Below are 18,039 nucleotides of genomic sequence, written 5' to 3' on the forward strand. Positions count from 1 at the left end.
GACACAGAACCAGTCTCCTATACCCCTGGGAAACGAATGAAGGAGACAAAGGGATTTCTGCAAATACATTCAAATCGCATCAAGTTTCACATACACTATTCCCATAGGTCATCCTATACCCCTCCTGACCTGGCCATACATCCTGATTGGCTCACTTCTCATCCCTTCCTCTGGCCTCCTATTACCCAGCATCCTTTTCTCCTCCTGAGCTGGACACCCCTCCCCCTTGCTTTGCCATGCGTTCTGAAATCCTTTGTCTGTGAACTAATAAAATCAGACCGGCTTATTTACATTACAGTAACTAATATCTCTAAAGTAACTATTTTATATCACATTCGTCATTCCCTCCTTTTATCATTTCATGATAACCAAACTATTCAATCCATAGCTACGGTCCCTCATCTAAAAAGATACATCACTGCATTTCCAATTCCTGTAGTAGCCCCCTTCATCCGCTGCACTCTCGTGGATTCTAACAGCCAAGATTCTTGGGGCGTCTATCTGTTCCAGTGCACCCCGCATTCTACCCATCATGCATTTAAGGATGGCTGGGCCCACAAAGATGCAGCCAATAGCCACTGCTAAATATATGGCCATATTTATCAACCAGTCCTTCCAACCTCCAAATCCCCAGTTACCCCAAGAGCCAGGATCCTGCATTCCGTCCAGGTGATCCCGTATGCGATCCATAAATTTACTGATGTTAGCGGTTAAGTCTTGAACTCCCATGATACACTTGCCCTGTACTATGGCGCATGCCCCACCCTCACGGACCAGAAGATAGTAAGAGTATACCGGTTCTGCATTGCAAACAACCGCAGCTACAAGACGCTCAGAATTCCCCACCCGGCTGAGTGGCCCCGGTTGGGTGCGAGAACCTGAGGTTGTTTCCAGTTCTCGCAGAATTCAGCTGAGACTGCCCGGCGTGCTAACTGATTATGCAGGGCAGGGGACTGTGGTAGGGACTAGAGTCCCAATAGCAATTTGTCGGGGAAATGGGGGTGACAAAACATTGATTACTGTGCCATTAAATAAAAAGTAGCATCCTTGCTCCGTGTACAGGCTAGCATCACAATCAGTATATTGGTTGCGTAGGGATCCCCCAGTAGCCCAGTTTATCCAGCTTTGAAACGCCCATTTGGGCCGCCTAGCAATGCGGAAAGCCCTAGTCCCAACAGTGATGTGAGAGACATTCGCCCAGCCACAAAGGAGCTGGAGGCCGGCGTTCAATGGAACGCAGGTGGTGTTGTAACAAATGCATTGGCCAGATGCCTGGGTGATATGACACCTCCTGTCCATACAGGTGGGGAACAGATATCATAGAATTTACAGTGCAGAAGGAGGCCATTCGGCCCATCAAGTCTGCACCGGCTCTTGGAAAGAGCACCCTACCCAAGGTCAACACCTCCACCCTATCCCCATAACCCAGTAACCCCACCCAACACTAAGGGCAATTTTGGACACTAAGGGCAATTTAGCAAGGCCAATCCACCTAACCTGCACATCATTGGACTGTGGGAGGAAACCGGAGCACCCGGAGGAAACCCACGCACACATGGGGAGGATGTGCAGACTCCGCATAGACAGTGACCCAAGCTGGAATTGAACCTGGGACCCTGGAGCTGTGAAGCAATTGTGCTATCCACAATGCTACCGTGCTGCCCCTTTATTTGTTATATTCGTTTCCACCTCTACCAGCAAACAGCTGTATCCTTCTAGTATGACCGGGAATCCCTATTGGGAGTGAAGTGGCTAGGTATGTACGCCCTCCACCGTTGCAGCCTATCATACTGTGAGTGGGAATTATCCCGAGGAAGGGGAAGGCAAATAGCCGGTGGTGCTGAACCCGGATCGTAAGGAAGAGTGACCTGCTCGGGCGGTGGCTCAGAATGCTGACAATGAACCACCGTTTGGGGAGTGCCCCAAAGCGGTGAAACAGAAAATAACCTAGACACCGCTGCGGGGTTCGGGTAGCAGACAACCCGTCCCTGGCCATACAAGCGGTGGTAAATCTGGTAAAAGAGATTCATACTACCCGGGTTTTCCTCCGTTTGGCCTCTAAATGAATTAAGTGTATCTCCTGATAACCTACGTTCTAGTTGCATTCCCCTTCTCACACGCTCCGTCCTCTCTCTAGTCCCCCTCTCTCTCCCACAACCTCTTCCTACTCTCTCCTGACGGTCTGATTTTACCCTTATCTCACCAATCTTGACACATCCAAAATCAAATTTACATGTACTCCAAAAACAAGGCAATGTCCATGTAATGTTCCCTTCCCATCGCCGGGACCGGTGCAATTGCTTCATGGGTCCTGCATTGTCCGTTAATCTGATGACCTTCCATGAGTCGATACCATGTCCTCGTATATGGGGGCAGCGAAGAACGTCACCTCTGCATAAACAAAATGTCCTTGTAGTTTGGTTGGGGTTACAAATGTAGATAATATGTCCCTTTTCCATGTCCGTCCCCGATGTCACTCCAAGCGAGGTGAGGCCGTGGTCACACAGGCGGTGCGTGGCCACCCCATCATGCTCCACACCTGTAAAATAGCACTGGGGAAGGGAGGCAGGTTAATCTGTCCAAGAAAATGAGGCCCGTTATCAGAACTCAACTGAGCTGGTATACTGTACCGGGGAATGATTTCCCGCATCAGAACTTTAACCACAGTAGCAGCTTTATTATCGATAGTCGGATACACCTCGACACATCTACTGAACACATCCACAATAACCAAAACATATTTATAATATTGACAACATTGACACCTTTCCAACTCAATGTAATCCACCTGGAACGTCTCAAAGGAACCAGTGGGCAACAGGGTTTCCCTCCTACCACAAGGGATACCTTTGCCGGTGTTATATTGCTGACAAATCAAACACCACGTGCTGATATTCTGAGCCAACCCCTGCATTTTAGGGTGCCACCAAGTGTCCAGCAACAAATCACTAGTCCCCCGAGCCCCACAATGAGTTGCAAAGTGTACACATTTCAGTGACTCATAAAGCCAGTACATCGGACATACAAGTCTGATGTGCTGGCGTGGTCCATAAAGAGGAAACAGAATCATATGTACAACCTAACCGTTTCCACATTTGTTTATCACTCTCGGGAGCGTCCTCCTGTAACCTTTGACGTCTTGAATGGTTGGCATTGGCTTCTCAGAGGCAGACCTATTTATTGCAGAACGTTTAGTCTGACCTAACATTTTAGGCACCATCACTTGCTGAATTTGTGCGGCTGTCCGCGCTGCACAATCTGTTTGTTCATTACCAACGTTAACTGGGGTCTTACCGTTTGTGTGGGCAGCGCATTTAATGACGGAAATCTGCGCGGGCATAAGGAGGGCCTGTAGTAGGTCATTAACTAAACCCGGTGGGATATTTGACCACACATAATCATGTCAGGTTGTTCTGACGAAATATCACTCAAATCGTCCCTTATTGTGGTAGTTTCCTGAATCAAGGCTAAACAGTCGTGGCCAGGTGCGTCTTCATGGACAGGGGGACCACTAAGAAAACAGGCTGGATTGATAGTGGTACAGTGTTTAAATGTCAGACGTGGATTGTTCAAAAGGTATACCTCATACCTATTCTGACGAGCTGCTGTAAGATGCTGAGTCTGCAGTTGCCTCAGTAGTGCGATGACCGAGTGGGAGCTATACACCGTAATATCCTGTTGGAGAGTGAGAGCATGTAACGGCTGTGCGATGGCATTGATTGAACGTAAATCCTGTACTAATCGGTACTGGTCTGGGTTGGCTGGTTTAGGCACAGCAAGTATGGGGGTGTTACATTCTGTTTGGCAAGGGACCAAAATACCCTGTTGCAACAGCTCTCGGATTAATTTGTCTATAGACGGGGCAGCTTGGGGTTTCAGGGGGTATTGCCAAATGGAAGGCAGCTTTACATGGTCCTTAATCATTACCTTAATAGGTGTAACATTTGTCTTTCCCACTTGTGATGGGTATTCCGCCCAGACCTGTGGATTGACATATTCCAAAACATCACGTTCCCGGTGATGCTGCAGTTGAGTGTTAATCGTTTCAGGAACCACAAAATATTTTATGGCAGTGCCGTCTGGCGTGACTTGAAGTGCGTTCTCTGTTGGATCTGAATGATCCACTGCCCTCCTTACAATAGGCCCCAGATCCTTGGCATGGTACTGGTCGTGGACCTGACGTGTAATATGAGGGCTTACCGAAGCTGTCTGTGGCCATAAATGTGGTGGTATTGTAACAAAATCGGCCATACCTTCTTTTCCCGTGACTATGGCTGTAACCTTGACTGGCCATTCGGTCCCAATTAACAGCCGGTATTTGTCCTCCAACACCCTGTTTTGTCCGGTTCTGTCATAGGCCAGGGTAACATGATGCAGTGAATGTTCAATGTCTAACGTCCACCACTGGGGGGGTGATAGAAATATAGCACTGTTGTCTCATCCTCCATGATTGAACCGTTACCCCTTCGTCTCCGCACTCTAGCTGTAGCTGGAAGATACACAGTAAATCTCGGGCCAACAAGTTACAGTCCAATCCAGTAGTTACTACAAACTAATGATCTGCAGACTTATTCTCGTAAGTGACTGTCACAGGTTCAGAGATAGGATACTCACACACCTGTCCTTGGGACCCCGACAAATGCTGCGTGTGGTCGGATAGTGGTAGTCGAAGTTCTGATTGTACCGAAGACATGGCTGCTCCAGTGTCGATTACAAATGGGTGATGTTGATCTATTTGCAGAGATAATAGGTTCCCTGTCCGATTGGAGAGTCCTTATGACTAAATTAGCTAGCCAACCCTGTGTTGGGAAAGGGTTTGCCTGGGAGAAGTCAGTGTATCTCGTCTGTCCTCCCCTTGGTGGGTACCCCCTCCTTTGGGTCGGGGAGTCTCCTTCTGCTGCCTGTCTTTTAAAGGGGCATTCCTGTTGCCAGTGATCTGCACGGCCGCAATTAAAACATGCATTGCTCCCTCTATATCTGCCCTGTCCTTTTCTCCCAGTAGACCAATGGCCCCTCAGAGGGGGCGGCGGTTGTAAAGCTGTTGGTACATACGGTGGGCCATAAAGAGGAGCTGAGGGTCCCGTTGGGTGGGTTTGATATCCCCCCCCCTTGCTGATCCACCCACCCAAAGTCACAATATTGGGGTTCCAACTGGTAAGCCACTGTTTCTGCCGCTGGTTGGGGTCTCGGATCATCCTTTTTCATTACATACTCCATCTTAATCTTTGTAACTGAGCCTCCTTCCTGGCCTACACCCTCCTTCCAATAAAATCTGACTGCCCTGGCCATTCGGGAAGGGTCGTTCTCTGTCCAATTCATGTTATTACATTTCACGGCAGTAGCCACGGAAGGTGGTAGGCAATGCATTAACATAGCACAATATTGAGGGGAACTCTGACCATTTTGATATGGCAAGTCGCATGACTGCCCACGGTAGATTTCATTAAAACGTTCCAGAAATTCCTCTGGCTCTTCAATCTTTTTAGGTTTGAGGTCTAAGATAGCAGAAATATTTATGGGCTTTTGAAATGTGTTATTCAACGCATTCAGCATTTGTGTCCGTCTATCATCGTCCAACGCATGGGCTTGCTGAAGTGCGGCGTGGCTAGCATAATTCAAGTGATTAAGATGATTGCGGTACTCTACTGGGGTTAAAACTTGCTGGACTAGGGCCCAGAGGTCCCTAGAATCAGCTTGATAAATTGAGATGGTAGTTCTCAGGTGATCCACGAAAGCAGCAGGAGATTTTTTTCTGTCTGGGATTGTAGCCATAATAGCCATCGTCTCACTGGGTCTCCATGGGAAATACACGTCTATCGTGGGCTGGGCGGCCGCCGTCATAGCGTCAGGGTTTGGTATTTTCCTAATCGGCAACTGTCTCAGAGTCTCACCAGGGGGCACTCTAGCTATTTCTTCTGGCTCTTCCAAGACTTTGACGTCCCTCCCTGTCACTAGAGGGAGCTCCTTCTCCTCAGAACCATCCCTTTCCTCTCCCTTTGTTCTCGGAGTTTTCTGTTCCCCCTTATCGGTCTGAAGGGCTTTAGGTGGTATGCTTGATTGTTTCTGGATAGGATTAGGCCCTTCTCTCGCTGTCCGAGATCGGGTCCTAGAGCTAATTGGGCTTGTGGAACAGAGCCCCCCTTCTCTCTCAGACAGTGAAGATGGTACTGGAGGGGCTGGCATAATTTGAATCTGGGGAGCAGTGACTGGATATAAATTATGATACTCTGGTGTTTCTGCAATTAGTGCAGACAATGCCACAGGTGCAGTCTGAATCCTAGCCGACGTGGTCAAATTGTCCAATTCGTCATCTTCTGTCTCTGTCAATGCAAGGCCAGCCATTGAACTACGTAGCCCATTGGGTTTTTTTTCCTCTTCACTAATTGGAATCCCTATTTTAAGGGCATTTTCTTGCCAACTTAACAACATGATCTTACCCCTCTCATGTTGACAATATTGTCTCCATAATCTAATTAACTCTTTAGCTTTCATACTTTGGCTCTTTCTTTTTTATTATTATTATATATATATTTTTTTATTTGCCTATTTATAACCAATGGCAATTTTTGCTCCTTGGCACAATTATTGAAAAGGTTCTAACAGTGTTCTTTTAAAACTTAAAATGTTTGAAAATTCAAATTGAATTACTGCAACTTGCAAGCTTAGCTCTGATCTCAACTCAGAACTAAATTTACAATTTGCTTAACACAAACTTGTATAACTTTTACAACTTAATTAATTCTTTATCTTAATTTTTCTTTTAACAAGTTTTTCTTACATTCACAAAAATGTTGGCTGCTATCAATGAGGGAGCAGTTAGCTGCGGTGATGTATACCGGAGCAAAGTCAACTGTCATTTCCAGATTTCCACTTTTTAAAATGGTGTCAGTGAGTTTCTTTAAGTTTCTATTAATTCACAAATAAAATGAGATAAACATTATTTCAAGTAAGTAAAACTTAAGATTCTGGCAATTTCAATCAATTGCTTTCGAAAATAATAACTTTTATCAGGTGGAGAAACCCACTGGTTTCCTTTAATTCATTCAAAACGTAACTTTGCTGGAGTTCACTGACTCGAAGGAAATGTATCCAATTACGCCACAAGCTGCCTGTTAACTCAAGCTGCTGTTAACCCTCTGAGAGACTCCTGCTTTAACTAACATGCAGCATCCAGTTTGTTTTAAAATTTATCGTTTCTCGCCACTTCAGTCCAAGGATACAATTTTAGCTTAATCAACTATAGTTTTAAAAACACTCGTGGAACTGAACCATCTTTCCGATGTCACATCAGTTCATCAACAATACTCGTAGAACTGAACCATCTTCCGATGTCCCATCAGTTCATCAACAACACAATTAACCCAAAACTGAACTATCAATTATGATATCCCATCAGTTTAATTTTCTAATCCCCAGACTGACCTTTGATTTCGTCGGGATGATCTTTCCGTACCAACCGCAAGTGACCAGACCAATCAGACCATAAGAAGAGGGGAAAAATCAATGCGTGGTCATTTTCCAGCAATACATTGTGGGCCCCTTTTTCCACTCTCCTTTTGTCCATAATCAGTCTAATTCTGAGTTTGCAGCTGGCCAATGACCATCTTGAGAAATCCCGGGTTTCCGGCACCAAATGACAAATCAAAAATGTCTTTACCCATCAGTCTGGCCTCAATAAAAGTCGAGATGGATTTGCAGGTACAGCATTAGTTATTTTATTTGACTTGCAAGTCTGATTCGTTTCTCACAGACACAGAACCAGTCTCCTAAACTCCTGGGAAAACGAATGAAGAAGGAGACAAAGGGATTTCTGCAAATACATTCAAATGGCATCAAGTTTCACATACACGATTCCCATAGGTCATCCTATACCCCTCCTGACCTGGCCATACATCCTGAGTGGCTCACTGCTCATCCCTTCCTCTGGCCTCCTATTACCCAGCATCCTTTTCTCCTCCTTAGCTGGACACCCCTCCCCCTTGCTTTGCCATGCGTTCTGAAATCCTTTGTGAACTAATAAAATCAGACCGGCCTATTTACATTACAGTAACTAATATCTCTAAAGTAACTATTTTATATCACATTCGTCAGGGGAGAATCATTTGTTAATTTATACCAGTTGCCCTGTGCCAATTTAAATACTCGGGTATGGTCTAGGAAATTAATTCTTCACTTGTTAGCTGTGATGATTATTGAGCACATTGATTAATTCTTCTAATTCTGCTTCTGTGCAAGTCCAAATACCCCATATGTCAACACAAATATAGAAGGCAATGTTTCTGTGTGACTGCATCACCTACAAAGGAGTTAATGATGATGAAAAACGAGCCTCTGAAAACCAAAAATTAGCCTTCAGAAATGGAAAAGTAGCCCTCAGGAAAATCAAAAGAAGAATCTTTGGAATAGAAAGATAACTAAGGCTTCCAAATCAAAAATGGAAAGTACAGCAACATTGGGAAGCGGATTTAACATTCTTCAGCATTATTACCTACATGCTGGTTTCCTAGTTTATCATTCAGATAAATTCAGAATATCTTTTTCCAGTAAATCATTATTAGGATACAATTACTCCTATGTAATCATGAAATACTCCAATTTTATTCAGCAATTACATTTACCACGCAAGTAATGTACAACAGTAATTTTATATCACCCAGCACTTTGGGCTCATGACATTTTTAACTTCTTATTGAAATTCTTTATTATATAGACAGTAAACATGTCTTAGTAGTTCATTTTAAAATACTGTTATTTGACTTAGCATTGTGAGATGATGGCATTTTTATGGCTAACTAGTCTTTTTTTCTGGTCGGTCTTGTTTAGGCAATGGCAGTCTTGTTGTCAAATTTCGTTATTATCACAACAGCTCTTCTCTTCAGAGTTGTTCTAAAGTAAGTTGGTTAACTAATTCCTGTTGCATCTTGTTAATTGGAGGGATAGCCTAACGCATTTATTTAAGGTAGCACAGATCTCATATCCACTTTGTACTGCAAAGAGGTTGCCACAATCCGAGCCCCGTGCACAAGTCCATGTGATGAGATTTCAGTACAGCTGTTGTTAGCTTTCACTGGAGCTACTTGACCACCATGATTACTTTTTTGTTCAGTTACACAACTGCTAATTCCACACTAATTTGCATTGCTGGCTACAAGAGGTCGAATGGAACAGATATGGCCACATGTACTTTTGAAAGGGTCCTAACCTGAAATTTACCACAGAACAACAACAACGTATGTTTGTATAGCACCTTTGATGTAATAATATATTCCAAGGTGCTTCACAGCAGCATTTTAAAACAAAATATGACACTGAAGGAAATACTAGATCAGATGACCAAAAACCTGGCCAGAGGTAGGTTTTGTGGAGTATCATAAAGGAGGGAAAGTGAGGTTGTGAGGCAAAGAGGTGTAGGGAGTAAATTCCAGAGTTTGAAACCTTGGAAACTGAAGGCACAGTCATCAATGGTGGTGCAGTTAAGATTGGGGATACTCATGAGGCCAGATTGGGCGAGTAAGAGATCGTGGAGCGTTGTGGGGCTGAAGGGTGAGGCCAAGGAGAAATTTGAAAACCAGCATGAAAACTTTGATCAGGAACCAATAAAAGACAGCAAGCATAAAAATGATCAATGAATGAGACTTAGTGTGAGTTAATACATAGACAGTAGTGTTGGATGACCTCAGGTTTACGGAGGATAGAATGTGCGAGATCAGACAGGAGTGCACTGGCTTGGTCAACTTTGGAGGTGGAAGAAGCATGGGATGAGAGTTTTGGCAGCAGACAACTAACTGGGATGAAGTTGAGCGATGTTACTCAGGTGGAAATAGAAGGTGGTTGGAAACTCATCATGGGGTCAAATATGACACCAACGCTATGAAGAACAGATTATTTCATTATCAAACTGTTGCCAGGGTGAGGGACAGAGTCTGTAGCTAGGAATCTGAGTTTGGAGAGGATACCTAAAACACTCCAGTCTTCGATATTTTTTTTTTTAAATAATATTTTATTGAAAATTTTTGGTCAACCAACACAGTACATTGTGCATCCTTTACACAACATTATAACAATACAGATAATAATGACCTTTTTTATTTAAACAAGAACAAAAGAAAACAACAACAAATAAATAAATATTAAATAACAAAAAATAAAAACTAGCCCTAATTGGCAACTGCCTTGTCTCAGGCCACCCCCCCCCCCCCCCCCCCCCCCCCCCCCACACCCCACCCCCCAAGTCCTGGGCTGCTGCTGCTGCCTTCTTTGTTCTCCCCTATCTATCTTTCCGCAAGATATTCGACGAACGGTTGCCACCGCCTAGTAAACCCTTGAGCCGACCCCCTTAGGACGAACTTAATCCGCTCTAACTTTATGAACCCCGCCATATCATTTATCCAGGTCTCCACCCCCGGGGGCTTGGCTTCTTTCCACATTAGCAATATTCTGCGCCGGGCTACTAGGGACGCAAAGGCCAAAACATCGGCCTCTTTCGCCTCCTGCACTCCCGGCTCTTGTGCAACCCCAAATATAGCCAACCCCCAGCTTGGTTTGACCCGGACTCCTACTACTTTCGAAAGCACCTTTGTCACCCCCATCCAAAACCCCTGTAGTGCCGGGCATGACCAAAACATATGGGTATGATTCGCTGGGCTTCTCGAGCACCTCTCACACCTATCCTCCACCCCAAAAAATTTACTGAGCCGTGTTCCAGTCATATGTGCCCTGTGTAATACCTTAAACTGAATCAGGCTTAGCCTGGCGCACGAGGACGACGAGTTTACCCTGTTTAGGGCATCTGCCCACATCCCCTCCTCAATCTCCTCCCCTAGCTCTTCTTCCCATTTCCCTTTTAGTTCGTCCATCATAGTCTCCCCTTCGTCTCTCATTTCCCTATATATATCCGACACCTTACCGTCCCCCACCCATTTCTTTGAGATGACTCTGTCCTGCACCTCTTGTGTCGGGAGCTGCGGGAATTCCCTCACCTGCTGCCTCGCAAAAGCCCTCAATTGCATGTACCTGAATGCATTCCCTTGGGGCAACCCATATTTCTCGGTCAGCGCTCCCAGACTCGCAAACTTCCCATCCACAAATAGATCTTTCAATTGCGTTATACCTGCTCTTTGCCACATTCCATATCCCCCATCCATTCCCCCCGGGGCAAACCTATGGTTGTTTCTTATCGGGGACCCCCCCAGTGCTCCGGTCTTTCCCCTATGTCGTCTCCACTGTCCCCAAATCTTCAGTGTAGCTACCACCACCGGACTCGTGGTATAGTTCCTTGGTGAGAACGGCAATGGGGCTGTCACCATAGCCTGCAGGCTGGTCCCCCTACAGGACGCCCTCTCTAATCTCTTCCACGCCGCTCCTTCCTCCTCTCCCATCCACTTACTCACCATTGAAATATTAGCGGCCCAATAATACTCACTTAGGCTCGGTAGTGCCAGCCCCCCCCTATCCCTACTACGCTGTAAGAATCCCTTCCTCACTCTCGGAGTCTTCCCGGCCCAAACAAAACCCATAATACTCTTTTCTATCCTTTTGAAAAAAGCCTTCGTGATCACCACCGGGAGACACTGAAACACAAAAAGGAATCTCGGGAGGACCACCATCTTAACTGCCTGCACCCTCCCTGCCATTGACAATGCTACCATGTCCCATCTCTTGAAATCTTCCTCCATCTGTTCCACCAACCGCGTCAAATTTAGCCTGTGCAATGTGCCCCAATTCTTAGCTATCTGGATCCCCAGGTAACGAAAGTCTCTTGTTACCTTCCTCAACGGTAGGTCTTCTATTTCTCTACTCTGCTCCCCTGGATGCACCACAAACAGCTCACTCTTTCCCATGTTCAATTTATACCCTGAAAAATCCCCAAACTCCCCAAGTATCCGCATTATTTCTGGCATCCCCTCCGCTGGATCCGCCACATATAGTAGCAGATCATCCGCATATAAAGATACCCGGTGTTCTTCTCCTCCCCTAAGTATTCCCCTCCATCCCTTGGAACCTCTCAGCGCTATCGCCAGGGGCTCAATCGCCAGTGCAAACAGTAATGGGGACAGAGGACATCCCTGCCTTGTCCCTCTATGGAGCCGAAAATATGCCGATCCCCGTCCATTCGTGACCACACTCGCCACTGGGGCCCTATACAGCAGCTGCACCCATCTAACATACCCCTCTCCGAACCCAAATCTCCTCAACACCTCCCACAGATAATCCCACTCCACTCTATCAAATGCTTTCTCGGCATCCATCGCCACTACTATCTCCGTTTCACCCTCTGGTGGGGCCATCATCATTACCCCTAACAACCTCCGTATGTTCGTGTTCAGCTGTCTCCCCTTCACAAACCCAGTTTGGTCCTCATGAACCACCCCCGGGACACATTCCTCTATTCTCATTGCCATTACCTTGGCCAAGACCTTGGCATCTACATTGAGGAGGGAGATTGGTCTGTAGGACCCGCATTGTAGCGGATCCTTTTCCTCCTTTAAAAGAAGCGATATCGTTGCTTCTGACATAGTCGGGGGCAGTTGTCCCCTTTCCTTTGCCTCGTTGAAGGTCCTCGTCAGTAGCGGGGCGAGCAAGTCCAAATATTTTCTGTAAAATTCAACTGGGAATCCGTCCGGTCCCGGGGCCTTTCCCGTCTGCATGTTCCTAATTCCTTTCACCACTTCTTCTACCGTGATCTGTGCTCCCAATCCCATCCTTTCCTGCTCTTCCACCTTGGGAATTTCCAGCCGATCCAAAAACTCCATCATTCTCTCCCTCCCATCCGGGGGTTGAGCTTCATACAATTTTTTATAAAATGTCTTAAACACTTCATTCACTCTCTCCGCTCCCCGCTCCGTCTCTCCATCTTCGTCTCTCACCCCCCCTATTTCCCTCGCTGCTCCCCTTTTCCTCAATTGGTGTGCCAGCAATCTGCTCGCCTTCTCTCCATATTCATACTGTACACCCTGCGCCTTCCTCCATTGTGCCTCTGCAGTGCCTGTGGTCAGCAAGTCAAATTCCACATGCAGCCTTTGCCTTTCCCTATACAGTCCCTCCTCCGGTGCTTCCACATACTGTCTGTCCACCCTCAAAAGTTCTTGCAACAACCGCTCCCGTTCCTTACTCTCCTGCTTCCCTTTATGTGTCCTTATTGATATCAGCTCCCCCCTAACCACCGCCTTCAACGCCTCCCAGACCACTCCCACCTGAACCTCCCCATTGTCATTGAGTTCCAAGTACTTTTCAATGCATCCCCTCACCCTTAAGCACACCCCCTCATCCGCCATTAGTCCCATGTCCATTCTCCAGGGTGGACGCCCTCTTGTTTCCTCCCCTATCTCCAAGTCTACCCAGTGTGGGGCATGATCCGAAATGGCTATAGCCGTATATTCCGTTCCCCTCACCCTCGGGATCAATGCCCTACCCAACACAAAAAAGTCTATGCGTGAATAGACTTTATGGACATAGGAGAAAAACGAGAACTCCTTACTCCTAGGTCTACTGAATCTCCACGGGTCCACCCCTCCCATCTGCTCCATAAAATCCTTAAGCACCTTGGCTGCTGCCGGCCTCCTACCAGTCCTGGACTTCGACCTATCCAGCCTTGGTTCCAACACCGTGTTAAAGTCTCCCCCCATTATCAGCTTTCCGGTCTCTAGGTCTGGGATGCGTCCTAGCATTCGCCTCATAAAATTGGCATCGTCCCAATTCGGGGCATACACGTTTACCAACACCACCATCTCTCCCTGTAATTTGCCACTCACCATCACGTATCTGCCCCCGTTATCCGCCACTATAGTCTTTGCCTCGAACATTACCCGCTTCCCCACTAATATAGCCACCCCCCTGTTTTTCGCATCCAGCGCCGAATGGAACACCTGCCCTACCCATCCTTTGCGCAACCTAACCTGATCTATCAGTTTCAGGTGCGTTTCCTGTAACATGACCACATCTGCTTTAAGTTTCTTAAGGTGTGCGAGTACTCGTGCCCTCTTTATCGGCCCGTTAAGCCCCCTCACGTTCCACGTGATCAGCCGAGTTGGGGGGCTTCCCACCCCCCCCCCCCTTGCCGGTTAGCCATCATCTTTTTCCAGCTTCTCGCCCAGTTCCCACGCGGCTGTATTTCTCCCAGACGGTGCCCCCCCGCCCATCCTTTCCCGCACCCACTCCCCCCTTTCCCCAGCAGCAGCAACCCAGTAATTCCCCCCTCCCCCCCCCCCCCCCCCCCCGCTAGCGTAATTACTCCCCCCATGTTGCTCCCAGAAGTCAGCAAACTCTGGCTGACCTCGGCTTCCCCCCGTGATCACGGCTCGCCCCGTGCGGCGCCCCCTCCTTCCTGCTTCTCTATTCCCGCCATAATTATCATAGCGCGGGAACCAAGCCCGCGCCTCTCCCTCGGCCCCGCCTCCCATGGCCAACGCCCCATCTCCTCTCCCTCCCCACCTCCCCCCATCACCACCTGTGGGAGAAAGAAAAGTTACCATACCGCAGGATTAATCATACAATCCCTCTTCGCCCCCCCCCCCCACTCGTCCCACCACTTTGTCCAAACGTTCATTTTCGTAGTCCAATCATTCCAATTTTTCTTCTACAATAAAAGTCCACGCTTCATCCGCCGTCTCAAAGTAGTGGTGCCTCCCTTGATATGTGACCCACAGTCTTGCCGGTTGCAGCATTCCAAACTTTATCTTTTTTTTGTGAAGTACCGCTTTGGCCCGATTAAAGCTCGCCCTCCTTCTTGCCACCTCCGCACTCCAATCTTGATAGACGCGGATCACCGCGTTCTCCCATTTACTACACCGAGTTTTCTTCGCCCATCTAAGGACCATTTCTCTATCCTTAAAACGGAGAAATCTCACCACTATGGCTCTGGGAGCTTCTCCTGCTCTCGGTCCTCGCACCATAACTCGGTATGCTCCCTCCACCTCCAACGGACCCGTCGGGGCCTCCACTCCCATTAACGAGTGCAGCATCGTGCTCACATATGCCCCGACGTCCGCCCCCTCCACACCTTCAGGAAGGCCAAGAATCCTCAAGTTGTTCCTCCTTGCGTTATTTTCCAGTGCCTCCAACCTCTCCACCGATCGTTTCTGGTGTGCCTCCTGTATCTCCGACTTCACCACCAGGCCCTGTATGTCGTTTTCATTCTCTGCTGCTTTCGCCTTCACGACCCGAAGCTCCTGCTCCTGGGTCTTTTGTTCCTCTTTCAGCCCTTCAATCGCCTGTAATATCGGGGCCAACAACTCTTTCTTCATTTCCTTTTTTATCTCCTCCACGCAGCGTTTCAAAAACTCTTGTTGTTCAGGGCCCCATATGAAACTGCTACCTTCCGACGCCATCTTGGTTTCTGCTTGCCTTCCTTGCCGTTGTTCCAAAGGATCCGCTGCAATCCGGCCACTTTCCTCTCCTTTTTCCATCCGTGTCCAGGGGGAACACCCTTCTGGTTTACCGCACGGTGTTTTCAGCCGTTAAAATTGCCGTTGGGGCTCCTATCAAGAGCCCAAAAGTCCGTTTCACAGGGAGCTGCCGAAACGTGCGACTCAGCTGGTCATCGCCGCACCCGGAACCCTTAGTCTTCGATATTTAATTGGAGGAAATTTCTGCCCGCCTCATACTGAAATGTATGATAAGCGGTCTGATAATTTAGCAACAATGGACAAGTTGGGAGAGAGGTGTTGATGAGGTAGCACTGGGTGCCATCAGAAAACATGTGAAAATTAGCTCAGAAAACATGTGAAAATTAGCTCTTTGCTTTAAGATGATGTCATCAAGGGGCAACATCTAGATGAGAAATAGGGGGCGATAAATGCTTGGGAGACACCAGAGGGAACAATAAATAAATTACTTCAATTTTTTTTTAAATGGATGTAAAAAAGGTTTCTCACTGAGTTCATGTATTGTTTAGTTAATCAATTTAAATTCCTCCATATAAAACAAATGCTTTTTGTCTCCTGCAAATATTGAGTTCTTACCAAATTACGTCAAATTCCAATTTTAAAAAATTGATGTAATCTATTTACTATTTCCTCTGGCGTCCCCCAAGGAGTTGTCCTTAGTCTCCATTTTAAACTAACCTGTTGTTGTTTTGTTAGTGAACCAGATATTTTTGGCAATAGTGTCGTATTCTGTGCTTTAAGATAGAATTCCAGACAAAGAATTTGGTTATACATTGACCACTTAGATTTGACACTGAATTGATTTTGGGTAAATTATATTAATTTTCCTTACCACACAATTCTGCTCAAATGTCAGAACAAATCAATTTTAAACATTTTGAATGAATATCAATTCAATTAATTCAAAGGCACGTGCAGTTTAAAATGATGCTATTTCCACAAAATAGATAACTCAAACTTTGTAGAAACATTAATTTTTGCATTAACCCACTGAATTGATAAGATATAATAATTCAAGAAGGGCATATGATTAATTAATAACATGAAAAAAATTAGCAAATTTCAGTTTATACAGAAAATGCTAGAAATATACGCCAAGTCGGTTAGAATTTGTCTAGCGACCCTACTGTTTGTTTCCAACATATTTGAAGCTTTATCCTTCTGATTTCTAGCTCCGTGAAATCATTCTGAAGTCTTTGGAAAATGAGTGTGCTTTGCAAATGACAGTTTTACAAAATGTTGGACCAAACTGCTTTAATTCAATAACAGATTGGCTACATTAAAAACAGTATTAAGGCTGTTAGAAAATTCAGATTTTTCTGAAGAGGTAAAAATATTTTTTACAAGATACCGATAGCGATGGGAGAAGGAATAACTTTTCTCATCCCTGACTTTTGTTATGTTCTTTCACCACGTCATATAAATTGTAAAATGCAATAATGTTGTTTTTCTGCTTTCCACTAGGCGGCGCCTGTCCTCAGTGCAGTGGGCATCAATCGTGATTTTATTCCTTTCCATTGTAGCTCTCATAGCAGGGACTGGAGTAGCCCAAAATGTGACAAAGCACACGTTTAATCGCAGCATACATCCCAGTGCTTCCAATAGCTGCATTCCATTCATAACATCTCAGGATAAAAATTTACAACACCAGATGAAGATTAATTCCACAACAATGTTATTACCAGGTTTGAAATGGGACATAAGTTCATTAAAAAGCCTTAACATTGGTTTTGGCCATCTCCTTATAATCATACAGTGTTTTATCGCTTCCATGGCTAACATTTATAATGAAAAAATGCTGAAAGAAGGAGATCAGCTGACTGAAAGTATTTTTATTCAGAATAGTAAACTATACGTTTTTGGAGTTATATTCAATAGTTTGATATTACTGCTTCGGTCTGAATCTCGCACCCACATCCAAAACTGTGGGTTTTTCTATGGACACAATTTGTTTTCTGTGTCTTTAATTTTTATTACTGCTGCCTTTGGACTGTCTGTGGCTTTTATTCTGAAATTCAGAGACAACATGTTTCATGTCCTCACTGCCCAAGTAATAACTGTTATCATTACTGCAGTATCTACCTTTATATTTGACTTTAAACCTTCGTTGAGCTTCTTACTAGAAGTCCCTGTGGTATTCCTGGCAATATTTATTTACAATGGCAGCAAGATAAATGACCCTGCGTATATGCTACAGCGAGAAAGACTCAAAGTTATAAATGGTGAACTTCTGGAACGTTCCAGTGGGGTAAGTAGTCCATGTGTTCAAAAAGTACCTACTGTTCGAAGTAATCACAAAAGAAATAAAACCACTGTTCATAGATGCATTATTTATGTTTTCTCTGTACTGATGTGTGCTAACCAAACTTACAGCAATTTGCACTCGTAGCACATTAATGTTGTAGCTGATGATTTACAATGTGAAGTTAAGAAATAGTTAAATACTGTTATATGGGCTGAAAATGGTGTCTGTATGTGTATTCTGTGCAATAGCTGGTGATCCACGGTTATTGGCTTTGTATTTAGAATGATTTTTATATTTGCCGAGAACTCAATTTTAATTATTTTCCATAACCACTGCTGAAGCTTGATGAATTGAGTCACACAAAAGGCATGGGGCTGACATATGACACTGCCACAAAAGAGGGTAAAGCCA

The 18,039-nt window shown here is 45.6% G+C and overlaps 1 protein-coding gene across 3 annotated transcripts in view; it reads left to right on the plus strand.

The window, feature by feature from the left end:
- The window catches only part of slc35a5 (solute carrier family 35 member A5), a 100,824-nt gene that overhangs the window by 74,061 nt on the left and 8,724 nt on the right, over window positions 1–18,039 (plus strand). For 2 of the 3 annotated variants that reach the window (XM_072513826.1, XM_072513828.1), the window contains one exon: window positions 16,848–17,631. In XM_072513826.1, the coding sequence (XP_072369927.1) occupies window positions 16,848–17,631 (784 nt within the window). Of the gene's footprint in view, window positions 1–8,823; window positions 8,892–16,847; window positions 17,632–18,039 lie in introns of all 3 variants that reach the window. The other variant, XM_072513827.1, reaches the window with a different exon arrangement.

The sequence above is a fragment of the Scyliorhinus torazame genome, chromosome 8 (genome assembly GCF_047496885.1).
Source record: "Scyliorhinus torazame isolate Kashiwa2021f chromosome 8, sScyTor2.1, whole genome shotgun sequence".
NCBI classification, from domain to species: Eukaryota; Metazoa; Chordata; class Chondrichthyes; order Carcharhiniformes; family Scyliorhinidae; genus Scyliorhinus; species Scyliorhinus torazame.